Raw genomic sequence first — 24242 nt, 5'->3', positions numbered from 1 at the left:
ATGAATTTTAAATTTTCCTTCAGCCTGAAGCATTTGTTACTAACGTGATTTTTTTCTTACTTATCTACTTGGCAAAGGATGCGAAGCTATTAAAAAAATGGCAAACAAATCTTTGCTGGTCATTATGGGCGATTTCTCCCTTTTTATATTTTCTTTTCTCTCTCCGGGCAGTTATTTTCGGAGCTAATTACCTGCACTTATACATCTTCGGCAACAGCAACGTGAAGAAAGTTTAGAAAAAAATAAGGCTGCATAAATGCTGGACGATTTGTTTTAATGAATAGGACTTGGTGTTAATTGGACACATCAGAGTCGCTCTATTTCTCTGAAGCCCCATTTTACATTTTGAGATGGAGTCCGCCAGTTGACTCATGAGTTTCAAATAAAGATATCTTCTTCCTTGTTAGGGTCATTTAGAAAGCTCCTTTTCTTTAAAAAATCAGTCGAGATTTAAGTCAGCTATCCTCTTAGAGGTAACTCCTTTTTGCTGTTTTTTAGCCATATATTTATTTTTTATTCGTTTTGGCTTGATTAGAAGAGCAGCAAAATTTCTCTTCTTCTTTTCAGAACTTTTTATGCTTCTAAAATCTGGGAACGAGGTATATTAACTGTGAATTTTATCCGAGATTCGTCGCTTGTCAGAGACTCGAGACGTAATTTCCTCTTTTAATTTTCTTCGCATTTTATTTTGTAGTAATTTTTTATGTTCAGTTCCCCGGGCACCGGAGGCTCATAAAGAGTTCGAAAAAGTATGCCTGCGTCTGTGTTTACTCATTTCTCAACTTTTAAATTACCTGATCGATTTGAATAAGGTTCCGAGCGAAGTTAGTGTAGATATTTCACAGCATACAGTACAACTTATGCCATTTTACCTCAGAAGTTAATATAGCACATAATTAAAAAATCCACTCCGAAGACAGCAATAATGAGACACTTTATGATTAATATATATTTATGACTGAATTTTAAAAAGTTCTATTTCTCCTAAAGAACTTTCTAGTCTAGTTTTCGCTTTGCATCTATCATGTTTATCTTAATATGTTTCAAAAAGCACACTGTCACTTTGTGATAAATATGCCGTGTGTATGTGTTGCGTATATAAAAAACAGACTTACTATATGTATTGGAAATTTTCAAAGAATGCAAAAACTGAAAGAAAATAAATGAACACACGCCATACTAATCATCATACAGTCAAAAATAACAGAGTTAAGATAAGAACTTAGTTACAAGAGATGCCCGTAACTTTTAGTAATTGTTAAAGTTCAACCTTTTCGTATCATAAAGAAAAGAGATCATCCTACCCAACTATCGAATTGCATTGAGATTTATTATATGTAAGCAAGGTTAGATTAATGTAGAATTTCATAAAATATTAAAAGAAATTTTAATTTTTATCATTTTAATGCAGGTCAGATCAATTAAAATATAGTAAAAATTAACTTATCTACATTAGAATACTGCTGTTTTATTCAGTGTTACAGAAATTATCGAAATCCAATAGTTTTATGCAGACGGAATCCTGTAATTTGTTCTTTCATAAATCAGTGTGATATAGCATGCAATATAATGTGATATTTCACAGAGCGAAACAACTTTTACTAATCCCTTACTAAGACTTAAAAACCATATGCGATTTTTTAGCTCAGTTAATTAGTCTCGGGAAAACTATCGCTACCTAAAATCTGCACCTAACCGAGTGGAGTGAATTCATTTAAATAAGCGGGCGTGCGCTTTTCCAAACACTATTTCTGACCAGGAGTATCTGAACCTCCAAACGCAGCTAATTAACGTGAAATGTCCCTGTGAGACCAGGCGAAAAGCCAGGTCTTAATCAGGTTCTGACGCTTAATTCCTCATCACATTCAGAGACCAACGGGGAAATCAACTCTGGTTCCCGTGGACAAAAGACGGGGATTGGGATGAAGGGGGATGCTAATTTTCCATTCCCGGAATTTACCACCTCACTTCATTAAAGGGAATCCGAGTTCATCGTATTCAAATGGCAAGTGGGAGGAAACAAGGGGAGGCGACGTAGCCGTGCCAGTGTTACATGAGCAGTAAAGGATTTATCATCCTTCTATGGTGCTACCATTAAAATTCGCTCGGGATACAATTGCATATCTCCCGTCTGGATTGCGTTCGGCTGCAAGGTGTGAGACATTTCACCTGGAAGTGCTGCTGTCACCCTTCGTAAGTCTTCCGATTGTAACTAGAGCACGAGGTTTTGTATTTAAGGTATATTTTATATCAGTCTCATGCAAGCAGACACAAGCAATGTTGACAGCTGCTTGCTGTTCAGCCGTTATGCCACCGGGGAGTATCGAAACGGGAAGTAGTCAAATGATGAGATTCACTTCAGTCTTGGTTAAGTGACCCAATGTGGTTGAATAAGCCGGGTTAATTTACGCGTTATGATGACATAAAGACTCTTTTGAAAGCCGTGGTGACGGCAATATATTATAGATTGATATGCCAAAGGATTAGCATTTGTGAATGAAACGTTTGTTAGAAAATCTTTCCCGCTAAAATTGTAAAAATATAAATAAACAGCTTTAAAAAAATTAAGTTCAAGTCATTAGAATCATTATTTATAATATTATAATAGTAGTCGGGTCGTAGAAATTATTTCATATTGTTTTGAAACTTATCTGCAACTGCTAACTTACCTGAGACGCTAATAAATTTAATTCATTGTAAATTGTTCTCTAATATGAAACTTATCTGAAACTCTGATATTTTCTCATTAACTTAATTCACTGTGAATTGTTTTCAAAGATGAGGAGAGAATAAAACATCACAATCTAATCAATTAATTGTTTCAATATAAATACGCGCAAAATCTTGTTTGCGTCAAAATTTTGAAAATAGACAATATGACGTTTTTTATAAATAAAAATATGCAAAATACATTGTGCCCTCTGTGTGCAAAATGCTGTCAATATGACTTGATAAATTTAACTAATAACTTCTATAAAAATAATTAGTTACTCATTAATGTGCATTTAAATTAAATTAGTCTCCTTAGTTATTCGTTTTCATGTGAGAAATCCAACAAAGAATGAAAAAAAAAAAAAAAAAAAAGCGTAATTGTCACTTGTAATAGATACATAGGTACAGATAATGACACATACACACCACATGAGATTTGATCCAGGTATTCAAGAAGGTACGGTATCAAGGTATTTTATATACATATACCTCTGCTAGTAACCACTGGTAAGATTTTAGCGAATGGCGTACTTTAAATCCTCTTGGGCACATATGGTATAGCATGCCGCCTAGATGGTATAGTGGTTAGGGGAGTAGACTATGATACCGAAAGGCCTGGCTTCGAATCGCGGAGAAGGAGTGGTTGTAACTGTCCCGTCCCCTTCATAAGTTAGGAAAATCAGAGGCAGGTGGCCGCCTCTGATATGCCTCCACAATAAAATGGTCACAATTTCCGCCCAATGTCGAAAAAAGACAGCATAGTGTCTGCCGCTCGAAGATATATAGATATATTAGACCACCTGTAAACGATCTGCCTTACCTGAGATTCGAAGCAATAACTGTCTCTTCTGACAATCTACTTGCGCTGGGTTGCCATCAGGTTAATAAATATGCAAATAAATTTAAATTACTTGAGAAAATTATTGAAACATTAATATTCTATTAAAAGGAAAGTATGTAATTTTTCTCTTTTTAATTAACTATTTATGGATTGTATTACCTCTGCTAGTTTTCTTTGGTTTCACAAAATACTATATATTTCGAAAATAATGAAATATGTTTATTTTATTTCTTCAGACATATCTCAGAGGCACTCAAAAGAGATAACAGGGCATATGTAAAAAATAATTATAATACTAAAACCACATTGTGAACATTACATGAAACTAAGTTTTTAATGGTGTGGCAACAGTAGATATTTAGATTTATGCTAATTTTTCTGGCTGTCGGTACCATATAGCAAGGAATATTGTTGTTGTTGTGACTAATCTCGCCTTTCTGATGTCAGAACAAGCCTACGAAATTCATCGTGGCCAGGGGGCAAGATTGCTCTTGCCTCTGACAAAAGCATAGGGCACCATGCAGGTGACAGTACGACTTTGCTCAGTTCCGCTCAGCGTTTTGAAGAAGAGTGCACCGAGCGGACGAGTCCAAGGGTCTTCTACCTCTCGAGAGGACTTTCGGCTATACACATATTTAGAATGCCGTCATTCCGTATAGACACTAAACATTTATAAACATCCATGCTTTTCCAGGATTCGAACCCGTTAGCTACGGCAGTCAGAGTCACTAACCATTTTCCTGTTTGGGCGGCGGCTAGGAATATTTCGCATCCAAACCGGGGAATAACAGTTGGAATATCAAAAACTTCATAATACTAACCGCTCACTTTTTCTTAGCTAGTCAGCATTTATAAATAATGTTAAACGCAGCAATGAATCCCTGCCTTCAGTGGATAAATCTATACGTGATTTGATATGAACAGATCGAAAATTAGCTGCGTTTAATTTCGAGTACATAAATAATTTTATTTTTCTTCTAATGAGAGGTTACTTCGAATAATGGAATGCAGGCATACACATAAACTGGACACACAAAATTTTGATAAATCTGTCATGAAGCAGCAACGTAACAAAACTCTTTTACTTATTCTAAAACAATTCGTGAAGCGGCCTCATTATTGTATCTAAAAACATAATTCGCAAATTTTTGTGTATGTAAATATGTTTCAGATATTTGCTTAAATGAAGTTTTTGGAGAATAGGTCCGATTGTATTTTGAGTTAAATTAAACATAAAATAGTTTTTTAATTTTACTTTTTGATATTCTTAATTTTTTTCCCTCGTCACTATCTCTGGAAATATTCAAACTGAAAGAAGAACAAATGATGTACTTGAGAATATGGAACTCAGTAGTTGACTTATTCTTGCATCTACCACTTATCATTGCTTTGGTTGGTATTCTTGCGTTTACCACTTATCGCTGCTTTGGTTGGTTTGGTTTATTTAATTACGGCAAAGTAATCGAAGGCCATCGGCCGAAGGGGAAGGATGCCTTTATGGAAGAATTTCTAATCGAAACTGACTCGTATACATTACACAAGGTAAAAACCACAAAACCGCGTCCATGCAGCCAGCCCATTCGCCGCGATTCTAACCTCGGACGAAATACCAATATTTAACGACTTACCGATCTTCTGCTAGTGGACGCCAACTCGCTTTTTTGATTAATGAGTATATTTAAATTTAGGCACAGAAAGTTCTAGTTAATGATTTGTCGAAACGTTTTCGGTAAGATTAATTCACATTAAGGGGTAGGTGAAATTAAATTTTTAGGTTAGCAATTAGGTTAGGTCCTTTCAGAGCAGTAAGCGTAGATAATTGTTAAACCGGACAGCATAATTGTTAGCTGCTAGTACGTGTATCTATGTATTCATCTCCCAGCAAGCAGCAAAAGTTTCAGGTTACAATTTTCTGAGGATGATTTTAACCGACAGGACTGTGCGAATCAAAATAAGAGCTCAGTTTTTATTTAATTCTCATGTGTGTTACTTAGTAAATCTCTCTAACGACAACAATTGGCTTGAAAGATCCGAAAGCTATCCAGTGTTTCAACACAGCTGTATGAATAATCGCTTAGGGCTAGAGCTCACGAATTAAATAGGCATTGCGGAAATATATATAGCCTTGGCTCCTCCGAATTTAGAAAATTGGCCATGAATTTTAGATATACTATTATGTAAGCCTCAATTTTGAAAAGAATTTTTAAGGTATTTATTTAAATTAACTAGTTAATTTTTGTTACGTACCTTTACTATCACTTTTCCCTTTCCTGGAGGAGCGCTAATTTTAGTTCGCGCCTATTTAAATGAGGTACAAACATATAGTATTTAAGGGGAGGTTTTAGACTGTTTAGTTAGAGCGTGTTCCTCCAGCTGAAGGCCATGCTACTAGCTGACATTTTACTTCAGCATTCCGTCTACGACGTTGCTTTACTTTGGCAATAAGTGCTTGTCACGGTGTACATTTGATCCAAATTGTGCATTAATTATTTCTTTGTAGCCTTTGGCTAATTTAACGACTGAGCTTTAGTTTAAATTTTAATTTTATGGTTTGCGTTATGCCTTAAATGCTGGCTGGTTTTGCAAGCACAAGATTGCATTCTGTTCAGTTTCTGTTCTGTCCAGTTTGAGTTTTAAATAAAAGGGTCTTTCTTACGTTTTTGTTCTTTATCTAGACTTAGTGCATGCCACCTAAAAGAGTGAGAATCTACAACTTTCAGTGCTTTATTATGTAACCAACATCCGAACTTTGTTTCCTTCCTGGTAAACTCCTAACCAATATAGTGAATCATCCGTGTTATTAATAATTTTAGATTTTTTGCTTAGAAACTATATACTCTCTCCCTGTATATATATAGAGTGTGTGTGTGTATGCGTGCATTTATACTACATATAAAGAATGCACATTAATGTATATAAAAACTGTACATAAAAATTGATTGATATATTTTATTTATATGTATAATCTTTGAAAGAAGTGCATTGGCATAATATGTAGAGATAGTGAACGGTAAAAAGACAGAATACTGAAGTGTGTGAGTAGGTGGCATGAAATAAAAGCAAATTCAATGACACAGTAATTTAAACTGCCAAAATGTAATATTGCTTATTTACAACGTGCTGTCCTTGCTATTAACTAGATCTGAAATTTACTACGAAACAAATTACCATGTAAATAAACTATGCTTTCGATTACCCATAGTTTTCCCCTGAGAAGCTACATAGAATTTATTTCGTTGTCTCATTTGCTAAGAATTTCTATCAATTTAAATCCTAATAGGAATTTAGTAGTGAAGGTTTAACATTGTGATTCATTCATCAGAATTAATGGATTAGTTCTCCAGTTTTCGTGCACAGGTGCGCCACAGATGTGAAACTGGCACAAATATATAGTTCCCACATTGGGATGCTGGTCATAGCCATGCACATTCGAGAGAAAATCGAAGCAATTACGCTTATTTAGGGCCACCCATTTCTCTTTCAATATCTTTGTAATGGACGGGAAAAGTGATGCGTGTAAATTTCTCATGTGCTAACTGCTTATTTGTTCCTTTTGAACCCTATTATTTTTCACAAATCTACTAATGAATGTATCATTACATTTTTAATCGTTGTTGAATGGAATTAAAATACGCATTGAATAAATTTTCGAAAACGTAATTAGTTTTTTTTTTTGGCACCTAGATTCAGAATATGGCTTTCTTATATGGAATATTATTTGAACTTAATTATATTGTTAGTTTTTTATTAGGATTGATCCATAATATCATCTAGGAGTCAAATGTTTATAGTAAAATGACTATAACATGCATATCAAAAAGTTATATAACACTACATAAAGAAGTTCTCTAAGATTGCAGTGTTAATAGGACATACCACATAATTCTAGATTTAGCTCCTATGTGACGATCATAATTTTAGGTGGCAGTATAAAGCAAGCATGACATTCGATAGTGAAGACATGGCTTTTGAGAAAATGGAAATCTTTTAATAAATATCCCAGAAGAACTTACAGACAAAACAATTCGAAAGTAGTGAAATAAGTTAAAGACTGGCTATTTGTGCAATGAAAAACAAGCAGGCTTTCCAGGAACTATACATTTTCGAAACCAAGGAGGGAATATTATATCACATTTTATTTTAAAACGATATTATTAAAATTTAATTCAATAAATTCATTTTCAACTAAATAATTGTTAAATGTGTTGATGCGCAAGCTTTTATAAATCTATTTTTAAGTTCCTATTAATTGTTACATGGATTTGTTTATACCGCGTGAAGTAAATGCTATATATTTCCTAAAACGCTCTAACTACATTTACTTATATTCTCATCAATAAAATATTAATTGTTCTGCCTCAGCAGGCTCAAACAGAAGCATTATTAAAACTACCTTCAAACGAAAGCTGCCAGCTGAGCATATAACTAAAATATTTGCTAGTTTAAGGAAATATATTTATTTGTTCATCTAGACGTTTAGCACCACTGTTCATCCGACATAAACAAAACAAACACTCACCAAAAATATGCAAATGTGTTCAAGAAAGCACAGAAATATAAACATGTACCATATTTTCACCAAATCTCAATATTGAGAAAGTCCTGTTGTTTTCGGACTCAACTATCTCTCTCGTTCGTTTTCTACCGCGTGAAGTAAATATAGATTTCCTAAAAGGTTTTAAACACATTTACTTTTAATATCATCAGTAAAATATTTATAAAATTAAGATTTTAAGTAAGACTGCAATACTGAACAATCATCTTGCTTTAATTTGAGTTTAAAAATTTAGGTCGTAGCGTATGTATTACAGCAAATACGAACAGAGAAAAAATTAAAGTAATACAAATGTTTCTTCAAAATATGAGAAGTTGTAGCTGCATTAACTATACTGTAATGCTTCCGTATCCATGAGTATTATAATTTCTGACATTTTACCCTACTCACGAAAAGGGAATACAACAGTGAAGAAATACAAAACGTACTTATGTCATCCTCTGAAACAGTACATCATATTACTCTCAAGTAATATAATGTATTGTTTCAGAGGATGACATAAATAAAAATAAATCTTTGCTAATACGTGTAGAAATGGAAAAAAGGACGATTCAATATTGAGTACTATATGACCACAGGCATTCGAAATCATCTACCTATCACGATGCTTACACTTATTTAATAGGGTTACAAAAAAAGGGGGCATGTAATGGTAGTCAAGGCCCACCAGGGGCCCAGCGGTAAATTCACTGAACACCGTTAGTTCGATTCGGGGTTAAAATCCCTGGAAACGAACTGGCTGCATGGTTGTTTTCGTGGTTTTCCCCATGCGCAAAGTACATACGAGCCTTTTCCTTATAAAGTCCTGCACGATTGCATCTCTCCTCTTAAGCAGATAGTACTCGAGTGCTTTGCCATAACTAAATAAACCAAACAATCCAAAGGGTAGTCAATAAGCTGAAAAAGCGTACAATATTCCGTAAAGATGATTTTCAGTCCTTTGCAGGTAGTCCTCTATTTACTACGGCTAAGAGCAAAGATTTTAAAAATCATAGTTGTACCATCATCATACATATACTCGAACGATTTTGTACGCGCTATGAATCGGTCGAATGAATTATCAGTCGCACTATAAGGTATTCCTCCTGCCTTCTTAACGAGCCTTCGTGGTGTAGTGGTTAGCACTCTCAGCGCGTAATTGAGAGGTCCGCGGTTCTATTCCCGGCGAAGGCGTTGCTAGTGCCTTCGTGGTGCCTTCGGCGAGCCTTCGTGGTGTAGTGGTTAGCACTCTCAGCGCGTAATTGAGAGGTCCGTGGTTCTATTCCCGGCGAAGGCTTTGCAGGTAGTCCTCTATTTACTACGGCTAAGAGCAAAGATTTTAAAAATCATAATTATACCATCATCATACATATACTCGAATGATTTTGTACGCGCTATGAATCGGTCGAATGAATTATCAGTCGCACTATAAGGTATTCCTCCTGCCTTCTTAACGAGCCTTCGTGGTGTAGTGGTTAGCATTCTCAGCGCGTAATTGAGAGGTCCGCGGTTCTATTCCCGGCGAAGGCGTTGCTAATTTTTCATCTTGCCTGCTTCCAAAAATATGTAATGTCTCTGAAACACATTGGTATTTTTAATTAAAATTATTGTGTATATGTTTTTGTTTATCCTAATTAATTTGAAGGAAGAGTATTGTTAATTTTATATTTTATTAAATATGTGAGTATGTAACACATTTGTATACGCATGCAAATAAATTGTTTAAAAATATTACGTTAAGTATATATATTTTTAAACACAGTTATGTTAAATGAAAACTTAATTTATAAAAATATTATCAAAGATGTCAAAAATAAATTAGATCTCGGACTTGGATAAAAATCGACTTATTAGAGGGCCGCTGAAACTGCATTCATTGTAACTCATGGACTGTCTTTGTCTACACCGTACAAAACGCGCGTGAGATTGCTCATGTGAGCAGTTACTCCGAAACACAATACTGCCTATTTTTGAGTAATTTGCTACGGCCCTACTAATTTGGTATGTATTTAAAACGTCAGACGGTCTCTCAGGCCCTTTTTCTGTAAACTGTAGGTACCTGAAAACACGGGATACAGTATAAAAGCATACGGAGGCGCGAAAATATCTTAAAACAAGGAAGGAAATAAATATACTTTGAAAACTTTTTTTTGTATTTCTTTATTGCCGTCTACAATGAGGTAACATTTGCTGTTTTGGCAAACATTGAATTTCATTGTATCAACTTTGTTGAGAATACATGCCTGAAAGCATTTCTTAAATAAAATTATTATTTTTGCTATTTAAATGTTCGATTAGGTTTTGAAGCGGTTGCATATGGCTAAATTAATTTAATTAAAAAATAATAAATGTCAGCATTTTACATTAGCTTCTAGTGACTGATGTCTGAAAGTTTAAAAAATGTTTAGACTGATTTCGTAATTAGTATGCGTATCTATTTTACTTTATTATCCGCATACCGTTATAATGTTGTCAAGATGAATTCATTAAATTATTAGCTAGCCATGTATTTTTGTGATGTAATTCATTTAAATATGGGCATTATGTAACTGCAGTGCTTAAGTATTGGTTTAAATTAAATTATATAACCACATTAACATTTAAAAGACAAAAGTCTAAATTTATCTAAAGCTTGAGTAATTACTGAAAATCATTTCCTATTCTTAAAGTGCACATTTTCAGTACTCTGTTAAAATAATACTAGGTCTCTTCTTCGCTTTCTAGCCTCCCTAAAAAAGAAAAGTAAAAAGAACTATATTGTTATTGTATAATGATGGATTTATTGTAAAGTTTAATCTCATTGTCGATTAAGGAAAGTGGAGAAGTAGCAATAAAAAGAAATTAAAAAGGATCTGCGATTTTGCTGATTAAAGAAAGTGGAGGGGAGCTTCGATTTCTTTCTTAATGGCAACTACAGTGACATATATGTGGCAGAAACATTTGGTTCGCTGCCAAAATCGGCGTTGCACTTAGATTTTGTATTTGTTTAGAAACGAGATATTTCAAATTCGAAAAGATAATACTTCATGACGTTCAACATTAAATAAATATTTCATAATATCAATCAAAAATATATCTATATCAGCTTCCTTTCTGGAAAAAAATATTCTAGTTATATGCACTTTCTGCTAAAAATTATCCTAATGCTATAAATTGGCGAAAACTTTCATTTGGTTTTAGCTAAAACTTGTCAAAATTTGTCTTTTTAAAGCAGCGTTTCTATAGATTCCAAACAACCATAACAGGGCATTGGCAATTATAAGAGGGATACTTCTCCACGCACTCGAAACTCACCTGCACACAATTATCCTCTTCATAAAGTTCTGCCATTAAAATACCCATCATCCCCCATAATCAAGTATGGCAGACAGCTATAAGGTTTCCGCACCGGTTATAGTTCAATGCTCAAACTATGGTTTCACAAAGGGATACGTTGCTTCGAAACGTCGTTAGAATTCTGAACGCTTTGCCTCGCAGTGAATCAAAAGGATTCAAGTTCTGAAGCTGGATTAATCTAAAGAGCGTAGTTAAAGGGATACCCAAAGCTGTGAATATCGCTTTATCTTTGGCTTAATCATCGTCAGTGTCATTGGTTCAAGCTGGCAGTGTAAGCCATGGTAACAAATTTTCCTCAAAGGTGTTATCTAATCCTGTTCCTTTTCCAGGAAGTTATCTCCGCTGATTTTAAGTTGGCCATTTTAAATTGCAAATTTCAGCTTGATTGTATATTAATTTGAATGTTTGTAAAGTTGAAGATTTAGGTACAGTGACCAGAAGAGAATACTATGCTTAAATTAACAGGCTCGCCATTAAAAAGTTTATTCTTCGACATACTGGTCGTTTAAAACCAAAACTAAGTTTATTTTATCACAAAGTTTTACACTACTCAGCAGTTTTTCGACAACCCAGAGGGAAGGAACTTAATCTTAAAACTGTATGTTTAATTGGATATTATTTTTACGTGTTAATTAAAATCCGGTGAATTGTTCCATCAATATTAACTCATTTGATCTTTATGCCGGTCTTTTACGTATTTAATCAAATCCAAACTTCATTGCGATTGCAGTTGAAAATTTTTAGTTACCCTTCTACTATGGTGTTTTAATCCTTTAGTTATTCTCATTAGCAGATCAACAGTGCACGTGATTTGAAATAACATACTTTATTATCCGCCTACCGTTAAAATGTTGTCAAGATGAATTCATTAAATTATTAGTTAGCTATGTATTTTTGTGATGTAATTAATTTAAATATGGGCATTATGTAACTGAAGTGCTTAAGTATTGGTTTAAATTAAATTATATAACCACATTAACATTTAAAAGACAAAAGTCTTAATTAATCTAAAGCTTGAGTAATTACTGAAAATCATTTCCTATTCTTAAAGTGCACATTTTCAGTACTCTGTTAAAAAATACTAGGTCTCTTCTTCTAACATTTGTACTTAACCAGGCCATCCACGGCGCAATTCGTTTTGTAGAAAAGACTCATTCTTCTTTTTGAAACAAGCATTCAAATAGAAGTATTTTAAAAAGCACCTTACATGTTTATTATATTTAACCGCTTTTAAATGGATGAATTGCTTTTTTAGATTAAAAATATCAATTTTAGTAAAAAAAGGTTTTCTTCTAATCCTCTTAATAGCTGATATGCGATCTATAAGGTAAAGAAATATAGATATTTTGCATGTTATTTGAATAAATATACCAGTAGCAAATTATACTTCCATTCTGAAGTCTTTATGTTTCTTTGACATTGTCTTTACGTTAGGTTTTGTCTATCTTAAGTTCTTTCTGAAAGGGGAACAGATGTACGAAATGGTTCTTCCACTGACGCCAGAATGACACTTTTCTTATTGGCACTAAATTTCAGCTTTAACTAGAGGTGATAATGGAAAAAATACTGTCTTTTTATATTCCATTTTAGCTTTTGCTTTGCTTTAAATATGGCGGTAGTCATGATGAATATTGCAAGTCGTAATTCACTCTACGCTCCGTTGGGTATTTAATCACTTCCAGCAGCGTGAGGAAAAGAATTACTCGCAAATTAGGTCGTAAATCTGTCTTTTGCCTCTTTCCCGATTTTTTATTATTTTTTTTATTTATATTTTTTATCTTTTCATCTTTCTGCGAAAAAGTCACCGTTTCTGTCACCAAGCTATTTTGCATGGCAACGAGTTAGGTACACTTATTCCAGCCTCAAAATACACTCATATCATGAAGTCGACTCAAACGTGGAATGCAAATTTGAGCTACTGAATGCTTTCGCGCTGACTATAATAATAACTATACTAAACGCACATTTATGAAGCCCGTTTTAAAATTTATGCTTAATTCATGTGGAGGCGATTGAAACTCAAAGTAGCCTTACATTTTATCACAAATCGCATTAGCTTTTCTTGATTGTGCGCAAATGATACTTTGACACTTTGATTGTACACTGATTCGCAGCAGGAGCACACACATAACTTTCTGACTAAAAATAATTTGATTTTATCAAATTATGACGTAAAAATGTATAAAAATTTCACACTATGATGTATATTGTAGTTTTAGTGTTCCAATCACTTAAAGCTATGTTCGTTCCTCTTTGTTCTAATTGGTGCACCTGAATTTTCATTTCATGACATACAATGGTAATCTGTGTTCTCTTATCATTCCAGTGAGCTTGATATCTTATTACCGTTTGTTTAATGTATTAATCTTGCCTTCTACTTCACATATTGTATCGAAATTTCTGAAAAAATAAAGTTCTTGAAAGTCCATAAGGAAGGAATTCATAAAGTTAAATTTTATGCTGTTTGAATCCACTAATTTGAATTTTTGTACTACGTCATCAACTATAGCAATATAATTCGGTTCCTTATTGCTACCTGAAAATGTAGAAATGCTTTTCTTTTAGAACAGTTTAAGCATCTTTTGCGCCTTCATTCATGACAAGTGCAATGTTTTTATCTAATATTAATTTTCTAATATCTCGTCCAAGGGAAATACATTCTCTTCACTTTGCTTCTAACACAAAAGAGAAAATTTCACAGAGGTTTATAAAGCAAGTACCATTTTCTTACCAGTATCTTTACACTCTATTTCATAAAATAAAATTCTATAGAAGAGGCGGCAAAAAACGTGTTCTTTGTGCTAGCAAGATCTTGATGTGCGTAGACACACACATATACGCAAACACATATTGTGTCTTAATTACATATTGTAGAGTCTATATCTTTTGGGAAGCATAAACTGTAGACTCTATTGAAGACGAATATTCGCCATGTCTTTGAAGGACAAATACTGCAGAAGAAGGTTTTAAATAACCTTTTTATTTGAGCTAAAATTTAATACAATAATATACAAATTAGGATCTCAAGTACTCCGTATCAGTGTATTAATCACAGATTTCATTTTATGAATTAAAACAGTCTATGATAGCAGCATTAAACTGCAAATCGATTGATAGAAGCGCAAAATTATATTCTAAAATAATCTAAATAGTGTAATTGCATAAATAAGGAAGCAGAAATATTGTTGCGTACTACGGGTTCATGGATTTTGAGTGATTGATGAGAACATTTGATGAAGAATCAAAACACAATTGATTCGACAGTATTACACAGGGCAGTTCCAAATACACGTTTACAGTCGTCGAAAAACTACAATAAAAACGCTGAAACAATCAGCAACACAGCCTTCAGGCTACAACGGTGAAGATAGCTTCACGACAAAGCATAAAAGTAAAGCTTCCGACTTATTTCGGTGGCTCTCAAGCTAATCTCAGAACTAAAAACACTACTATTGAACTCAACAAATACTCTGAATACTCTTCTACTCCGCGTACAGCCAGGGTATATATAGTTTTGACCAGCTTTCGAGAACATTCTCGGGCAAACCGATAAGAATTTGTTCCAGAATGTTCTCGCTCCGTCTATGGCATATCGCCAGTTTTGTAGCCAAATGTCGCCAATGCTCCAAATGTAGCAACCCTGTCTTTCCCTGCCACATTCAGGCAACCCTAACCCCGCTTTGTATGGAAGCTATCTTATCGCAGCTGGGCATTTCGTAACAATATAATTTAGGGAAAAGTTTTCGTATGAGAATTCTAAAAATGCATGAATACATATTATATTCATTAATAAAATTCTTGGTTTAAGATATATTGTTCATAATAATTTAGTGAACAATATAATTATGCAATTAATTATAAATTTTATTGCAGGTCCCGATTTTTGGGGTCTCTTGAATCCAGAATGGAGCTTGTGCACAAAAGGCAGGAGACAATCTCCTGTTGATCTGGATCCAGAGCAAATACTTTACGATCCGTATCTCAGACCTCTTAACATCAGTAGTCACAGGGTAAGTACAATATATTTCTAGGACTTCATGTACCAATTTTTTTTTTTGCTTATTTAGAACAAATGTATTGCAGTGTGATTGCTATTCTGCCCACGGGTCAATAAAGTACTGTTCTGAAAGTTTCTCTAAGGTGTTTAAGACAAACATTTTATCAACAATGTTTTATTTTATTAGCTCATTTTGAAACTATATGATAAGTTATTATGTTTTCTTCATGTTGCATTAAGAGGAATAATGAAAAACATATGCGTGAGTGAGATTAAAATATGATTCCTTTCTATTGAAAAATCAGAATCTAAAAATGTTATTTATTCAGAATGTATCTTTGTAATTTTCAAACATTTTTAGAATATTAATAAAGAAACCACTTTTGTGTTTCAAGTATAATCATATTATATTATTTAATATTTAACCTTATTCTTAATTATACTAATTAATATGTTGATTATTTAAAAGTAAATGTCATTAAAAACAACAAAGTAAATATAAGACTTTTCATCAGCAGCAGTTAGCTTAATCCTTCAATAAAACTACGGAAGAGCCTCAGTTCTGTTATATTTTATGTCTCCTAATGATTTTAATTCATTGCCTTCTACTCAAGATAAGAAAGAAAAACATTTCTATGTTTAAACTAAGTACGTCACCTAATTTTTAATTGTGGTAATTTAAATCTTTTAGTTAAAAGTATGAATTATTTAGTCAACAAAGTTAAAACTTATTTTAACAACAATACCTTAAGTATTCGAAGAAATTATATTTTAGTTTAATTTTTGTAACATTTGATGTTTACTCGTGATTTGAATTGGTAATCTTTTATTAAAAATTATAAGAATTATTACTCGCTACTGTCTGATAATAGAACCACTTTAACATATAAAAGATTTTAATTTGGTCTGTGTTCCTGGAATGATATACCGCCCAAGATATTCGTTTAATGTTTAAGATGGAAGAACGATGATAAATGCTATAAAATGCATTTCTCTCCTAAGAGAAGTGATAACATTATAATATTTAGTAAATCAATTAATGTCCGATTTCATTTTAGAACTGTAATAAATTTATGAAAATGCTAAATGACAGAAATCGGCATTATTACATTTCAATACTCATTACATATTCACGCAACTACAATTTCAATTTGCAGATACTTATATTTCATACGGTTTTAGATCCAGCCTTCCTAGCTTCAGTAATTACAAATGGTGTTTAAGCTGACTGAAATGAGAAATATATTACACTTTCATAGTGACACATTTTGGTTCTTAATTCTAAAATGAGAAACATTTACATTGCATGGAGAAAGGTACTTTTTATAAAGCTATATGTATCTAAATTTTTAGGATATTAAATTTTAAATATATGTTTAAAATTTAAATATTTGTTTCTTTAAAAGATGTATTTTCCACAGAAGGATAGCTAACGCAAATTATTGAAAAATTTTAACACAGCTTAGGAATACTGTATTTTGCTCATTTTAACTATATATATATCGAAAACATTCATTTTCTTAAAAAAGAGGTGTGTCGTTAGCATTAGTACATTTATTCATTCAAAATGGAGAAACTTATGGACTTTACGTATGATACTTCTTTCAAGAAAACTAATTTAAAAACAAATTGCAATGAATTTCGATTTCAGATCTGATAAAATAATCATATTTAATGTCTTTGAATTCTATAAGGGTAATTACTATTGTATTGCAGATCTTAAAATTTAATGATCAAAGAGACTAGGGCATAATATATTCATTTTTAAGAGCTATTTTAGCTGTGTATTAAATTTCAGTGTTTGTATAATCTTCATATCATTCATACTTTAATTACATAACAGAAATCGATACTTAAGTCTATACAGTGTAAAAAAAATCAGGAATTAATTTAAAGAAAAATAATTAAAAAATTATTATACATTTTAGTTGCAGAGCTTTTTATGCGCATAACTTTTCTTCTGCTTATTAAACATATCCGCTACGAGGTGCGTGTTAAAGAAAAATTTACATACTTAGGTATTGGGTAATAATATAATTTAAAATTCCGTAACTAGATAAATGCATTAAATAAGGAATTACAATAATTTTGGAATTTTCGAAAGAACTGCCGATAAAATTTTCTAAAAACATCGAAAATTTCCTATTATAAAATGGCTCTTATAACTTGTTTTATAAATCATTTCATAATGCTGTTTCAGATAAAGATTTATGTTCAGTTCTGTAACATAGTTCTTGATACTATTTAAATAAAATGTAAACGGTGTGGATAATAGATTTTGCAAGATTGTGCTGGATGGAAAATATTTTTAAAATATAACTAACAACCTTACAAACTATTGGTGTCGAGTAATATTTTGTTCTCTAATTATCAACGTATCATATTAATACGTAAAAATATTTAGCTGTGCTTAGTTTTCATATTGTAGCGCATGCATTGTGTCATTTATAGTATACTGAAATGTGAAATATTACTGAGATTTGCTTCGACATGGCTTTCATTTAATGCGATTCAGTATATAGTTCTTTCTTTATGAGATCTATTTCTATATAGTTCTTACTTAAATACATCTTAGATAGTTTTTCTCTAACTACAAAAAAGGTAAATTTATTAAATAAAGTTTCGATAAGTGTTTCATTTTTGTCATTGTAGCTAATCCAAACTTCATCTCTAAGAAAACCTATCGCATTTCGTAGAATCGTTTTAATATTAACTACTTTATATACATTTATATTTAATGAGTTACATTGTCGCTTCTTTAATGAGTTATAAATTTTACCCGAGTTAGCATGTTTTTATTTTATGTTTTCACATGTCCGATTGGTAATGTATGCAGTGTAAGCAATTCAATCTCCTAGCAACGAAAATCTGGGGTAAGGAAGTTAGTAAATATTATTATGTAGAGATATCAACTGTTTAAAAATAATTAGCTTGTGAATACTTGTTATTTGTTTCACAGTTATGAATAAGCGTTGTATAATAGGATGTAGTTTTACAGAGATGATCATAATTTCACAAATAAGTGCAAAAATAAAATATCGTGAGACGCAGCACATACAAAAGTGTGTTGAATTAAGAAATGAAACGTAAAAAGATGCGAAATAAAGAATCAAATGTTACTCCAAATTACCAGTCTCAAACTTTCGGAAACGATATCCTTTTGTAACGATAAACTCATAAAAAAAATCAGGTAATTTAAGTTGCAGAAGAAAATTGATTTGAATGTAATTATGCCAGCTTTTTTCTTTTTTGCAACAAGCTCATCAGTTTTTAAAAATGGGAAATTAATTAGAAAAACGTATCGTTAAGCAAATCGCATCCATTCAGCAGCATCATATGCTTTTTACATATTTTTTAGATATTAATTGGCTTTTGTGAATCTAATTAAGCCTTCGAGTTAAATTTGAATACGCTATATAATTTCGCTAGTTCTGGGCGCCGCTTTTGTCTAGTCATTATTTAATCAAATATCTTCTTGCACTTTTGTATATCTGCGAATATAGGTAGACAAAAGTTTAAAAACGGTAAAGTATTAATGTTGCTCATTAATATTAATGTACTTAACATTACATGACTAATTACGAGGTATAACAGTGCTCTCAAACGAAAGGAGAAAAAGTGATAATATCTTCTAACTTGTTTGTTAAACGAAAATTTATGAGAGAAAAAAAGTTTCCAATTACTAACATTTTTATGAAGATTCATAAATGAGGTATTATTTCATAAATGGCTGCAGTGCTTTGTTTACTTATCTTTTCGTTAAAAACTGCCGTTGGAAGTGTTAGATAAGAAACAGAAGTTGTTACCAAATATATATTTATGTTATAATAATTTGATTAATTTAAATTTTTAAAAGATTGCATGAGAAATGCAATTTTTATGCAATTAAGGTTATCTTGCAGCATAAGCTCTAAATTATAGTTTTTATCATAAAGTATAACAAAAATTAAATAGAATAACTATAATTAAATAAAATCCATCAGCATCCTAATTTTTCATTATTTCGTTGCTAATAACAAAACTTTATTTTAATATTTATTAACAAAAGATTTCTTGCGTAGTTGGATATTCAGTAAAAGAATGAGGAATATACTCAATAAATTTTTAAGTAATGTAACTAATATTCTCATTATAACTTCAGAGAAACATAAAAACTATACTCAATGAAGCTTTACTTAAACAAGTTTTAGCTTATTAATACGGGCACAATCATACTATTTAACAACGCAGTTCAACCTCACATGATATAAAATAATTTAAAACGCATAATGTTTGTAATTTCAAAATGGTCTCATTTTCACAACTTGGTGAAATTTTCTTACAAAACTAAGTTATTCAGTTCATTTCTTGTATATCTTTTCTCCTTAACATTTTATTTTACTTTTATTGTATACACCATCGTACGTTACACTGAATTATAATAAAAAATGGCGAAGAAAAAATTGAAAATTATATAATAAACTTCCAATTTAGAATTGATGGGCGTTTATGCATTAAGATAGTGAACACTCGCAGCAAAACTAACCCATTTTTCTTGAAATACTATCAAAAAGGTAATAAGCATTCTTATCTGGGGGAAGGCGGGAATCTAACCACATTTTTTTTTAAATATCAATGCTGCTAATCATTAAATGATTAAAAGAAAGTTTCTAGATAGCAATCTGGCATTATGTTTCAGTTCTTTTGCCAGTAATATATGACACAAAATGACAGTAGATCATAGCTGTTTCTAGAAATTTAGTTTTACTTTCTTGAATCTTATCTCTTTTGACTTACGTTGCTTTCATAATATTTTCCGTTGCATTTTTCACAATTTTTAAATCATGGAGTATAGTTACATCTTTGTAATATCTGTCCATGTGCATCGAAGCGCTATAGAGTAACTAAATGTATTGCCTACTTTTATTCCTAGCTATATTACAGTAATAATGGTAGGCTATGGAAGGTGCTAAATATTATTATTTTTTAATGCTTCCAAAGAAAAAATTATTTAAAAGCTTACTTAACTCTTTCTTCTTCAACATATATTTTAAGAAGTTTCATAACTGTTTATTTCAGGCAGAAGGCTTACGTATAAAATAAAAGATACGTACATCTCAAAATTATAATTTAATTTAGGAATAGCCCCTTATTTCCTCTTTGTGTTCTAAAAATAGTAATAACTTTTCTGGACTGTGTGATTTCTAAATGAGTCTATGTCACGTGGCTTGGCTGTTGACGTAGCAAATTCTAAACTTGAACTCAAAATTTTGAAAACGGAAACCTTTCTATTAATAAGCAACTTAGACCAAAACCTTCTCCTGATGAGCATCCATACAGTATTCTGCCTTTCTCCTTTTATTAGGACGCTACTTCGCTCTCCTAGCCTTTGCCAGCTATTGTCCATTGTTATAAAAATATAATCTTTATAAAATTGGGGGCTGCATAATGCATCCCCGATGATGATGTGAAATGAAAAAGAATATGTGTCCTCAGAAATCATTGCCTAGGAATAAAATTATGTGTGGAATTTACGGCTGCGTCTGTCTTCGAATGTCATCTTTCTAACTATGCAGTAAAGTATCTCCAAATTACAACGCAGAGAACCATCGCCAATCCTTTGTAGCTTTCTCCAAGCCATCCTATTACATCTCTCTCTCTCTCTCTCACTATATATATATATATATATATCCCTCCAGAACAGAAGTAAAATAAGTTTAATTAAATAAAAAAAAAATCTGAAGGGTTTCAGATTTTAAATTACGTTTAAAAGGACGTTTTTTTAACGTTTTGTGTGTTACTTTTATTTATTAAATAACATGTTCTTCGCACTTAAACCATAAAATTCAGTTCAGTAGCAATGTCGCAAAATAATTTTAAAATGAGCATATCTTTAGAATTTCCGATACACGGTTCCGCGCCCACTGGAGAAAAAGAGGTCCCCCCCGGCCGTAGAGTGTTGCCATTGCTCGCTTATAAATCTTGATTTTGTTACTCAAAGATTCGTTAAAGTTTTACAAAATATGAAATAGATAATAAAAAAAAATCCAAATTTTAAATTTGGTCTTCTACATGCCCATATTAGTAGGGGGATTATGTCATTCAAATTTCGATGGCGCTATGTACCGTTGTTTTATCACAATGCGAGAAATATGCATACATTTATGTAGATATATCATTATTTAATTTCTTCAAACATAATGCAAGACATTTGGTGGCAACAGTTTGAAAAGTGAAACGGACATTTATAATGATTTAACGCAAAATCGCAAAACGAAAACCATAGTACTTCAGGGACAAAGCCCCTTTAGAATAATAAGTGTTTAATTTTTATGTTCAGTTACGTTCTCAAGTCTACTGTTTAATGGGAAAATCTTTAATTATTGATCATGGACTCTATGAAGTTTTCTATTCACGAAACTGAAAGTAAGGAAGAATTTTAAAGATTTTGCGGCCAAAATATGAGTCACTGTGAAACAGAAAACTGAATTTTGAGTTGCAATTTCGATCTAGTTCTTAAATGCATGTACTGTGGTGAGATTGTAGAGACAGTAGATTTTTTTTTCAAAGCAGGAGATGCTAAAAATGGGCAATGCCCTAGCCAGGACTCGAACCCTGGACCTCTCGAATACGCGACGAGGGTGCTATCGTTACACCACGAAGGCATACAGGAACGAGGGAGAAAATACCTTATAAGATAACTACTACACTTTCGCAATCGAAAATTATCTGAGTATTTTTTTAACTAAGTTTAACTAAGTTTTGTGAGACTATCTAAATCGTTAATCATATGACATATATCATGCCATGCGAGGTTACTTTATGTGTTGCATGTGCATTATGCCTAATGCACTATTCTATAATTGGCTTGAAAATCATTGCCTTTTTGGACTAATTCTTGAAATAAATTAGTACAGCTGTTAAACGACAGCAATATCAAAATTTTTCATAAGTAGAAAATTTGTTTTTATACTAAATATATTCTGTGTTTAATATTTCAGATACTTCGAAAAGAAATTGTTAGTTATTTGTTAATTTGAGCGTAGTTAATTTTAATAAATAATATTTCACTACAACATATCAGTTCTCATAAATATCAATTTTACTCTGTTCAAAAGTTTGTTTCCATAATCGATCTACATTTATAAATATATGGTAAAACATAATACTTTGAAGAAAAATCTGTAATCTATATGCATATATAAAAATGTGATAAAACGTAATACGTAAAACAAAAATTATATCTTACAATAATATTATAAATGTCTGAAAACTTTTGGTTATTTAGCTCTTTAAATATCGTTAACTTTGCATAAAAAGTCACTAAAACAAATCAGTGTTTTGAAATATCGATTATACTCTGATAATGCAATAAAAGCTTGTAATCCGTAAAGCGTGTGAATAAGCTTGTTTTCAAATTAATTGTAGTAATTATTATAACAATGCTTATAAATTTTTCCCTACCTATTTAATACTTAATTATTTTTTAAATTATTATTATTCATTTTTTTAATTATTTACGCGACGAAAGTACCTACATTAATTATTTTAAAATAAGTTATACTTATTTCACAATATTTTAACCATTTAAAAATTTAATGTGAAACCCACATGACTTCTTTGCACGGCATATTAAATTATCACATTTTTGGTAGCACTTCAGTTAAATTTACTTCCTCGAATTATTCAAACTTAATTAATGGGTCTCTCATAGCAAGTTGAAAATGACATTAAAAATTGCAAATTTTGAAATTAAATATGCCGGTTGTACGGGATTCAAACTTCCCCTAATTGTATTTTTTTCATAACGAGTATAAAACTTGAGGTGCACAACTAGATGATGTAGCAATCTGATATACAAAATTTCAGCTTCTGCGGAGTTATGCGAAATACATACATACATAATACGAACGTACGGGGTACATATAGACGTCACGAAAAACCTCTTTTGAATTCAATTTAAATCAATTTTTTCAATCAGTTTTGAAAAACGCAGTCCTTTATTCAGTTCGTACCTACAGACCCCAAGCAATAAAAGTCACCCTATGTATTTGGGAACGGACAAGATGGACATATTCTGTTGCCATATGATGCCCAAAATTTTTCGCGACTACAATATTTCAATTACTTTAGACAAGAAAGTAAAAAATTAAGTAAACATTTTTCTGTTGAATAAAGAGTTAACCGTGGAAGGTTAAATACACTAACTGAATTACATGTACGTTTACTTTCTGATTCTCAACTGTAACTATCGTATTCAGAATTGTTCTTTGAAAAATTTGGAGGTAGGAGGCTTCATTATTTTCATACCGTTTTTCTTACATCCTCGATTAAGGCAAGCAAATACTTTTCATGAATGTTTACTGAATTTGTTTGAAAATTATTTCCAGAACATGAATATGAAAATCAGAAATAAAATATTTGTATTCTTGCAAGTTGTTTTGCAGAGCAAAATACTAATTACAATGCCCATTTACCAAATATAAAAAGAACAAATCGCCATAGTTCCTCCATCATACTGAAACTAAATAAATTTCTATAGAATTTCATGATTTGCAATCGATAGCAATTCAGCAGGTACTTATTGTTAAGTGTTTTGATGTCTGAGGATATCACCGATCGGATCTTTCTACACATTCTTCAGCTATTGTGAATAGAAAGAGTTGATGGATTTCTTCGTAGATTCATCGTTTGTCTGCTTCCTAATACGTCATCGATGAAAGGCCTCGAAGAACTGCCTTTAGAATAGTGCGGGAAGCTTGGAACATTAATCAAGTTAAGTTCCTGTTTATTTTTTATTACCTTTGGTTTCGGTTTGAAAGACGATGATCAGAGTATTACAT

The 24242-nt window shown here is 31.9% G+C and overlaps 1 protein-coding gene across 1 annotated transcript in view; it reads left to right on the top strand.

The window, feature by feature from the left end:
* The window catches only part of LOC118182444 (carbonic anhydrase-related protein 10-like), a 1559317-nt gene that overhangs the window by 645189 nt on the left and 889886 nt on the right, over nt 1–24242 (top strand). The window contains exon 3 of the mRNA XM_085806946.1: nt 15297–15433. Coding sequence (XP_085663072.1) covers nt 15297–15433 — 137 coding nt within the window. The remainder of the gene's footprint in view (nt 1–15296; nt 15434–24242) is intronic.

The sequence above is a fragment of the Stegodyphus dumicola genome, chromosome X1, assembly GCF_044657685.1.
Source record: "Stegodyphus dumicola isolate Sdum_Otavi_A_Nest chromosome X1, ASM4465768v1".
Taxonomy (NCBI): Eukaryota; Metazoa; Arthropoda; class Arachnida; order Araneae; family Eresidae; genus Stegodyphus; species Stegodyphus dumicola.
Note: the sequence above shows the minus strand (reverse complement) of the source record. Positions and strands in the feature narration are given on the sequence as shown.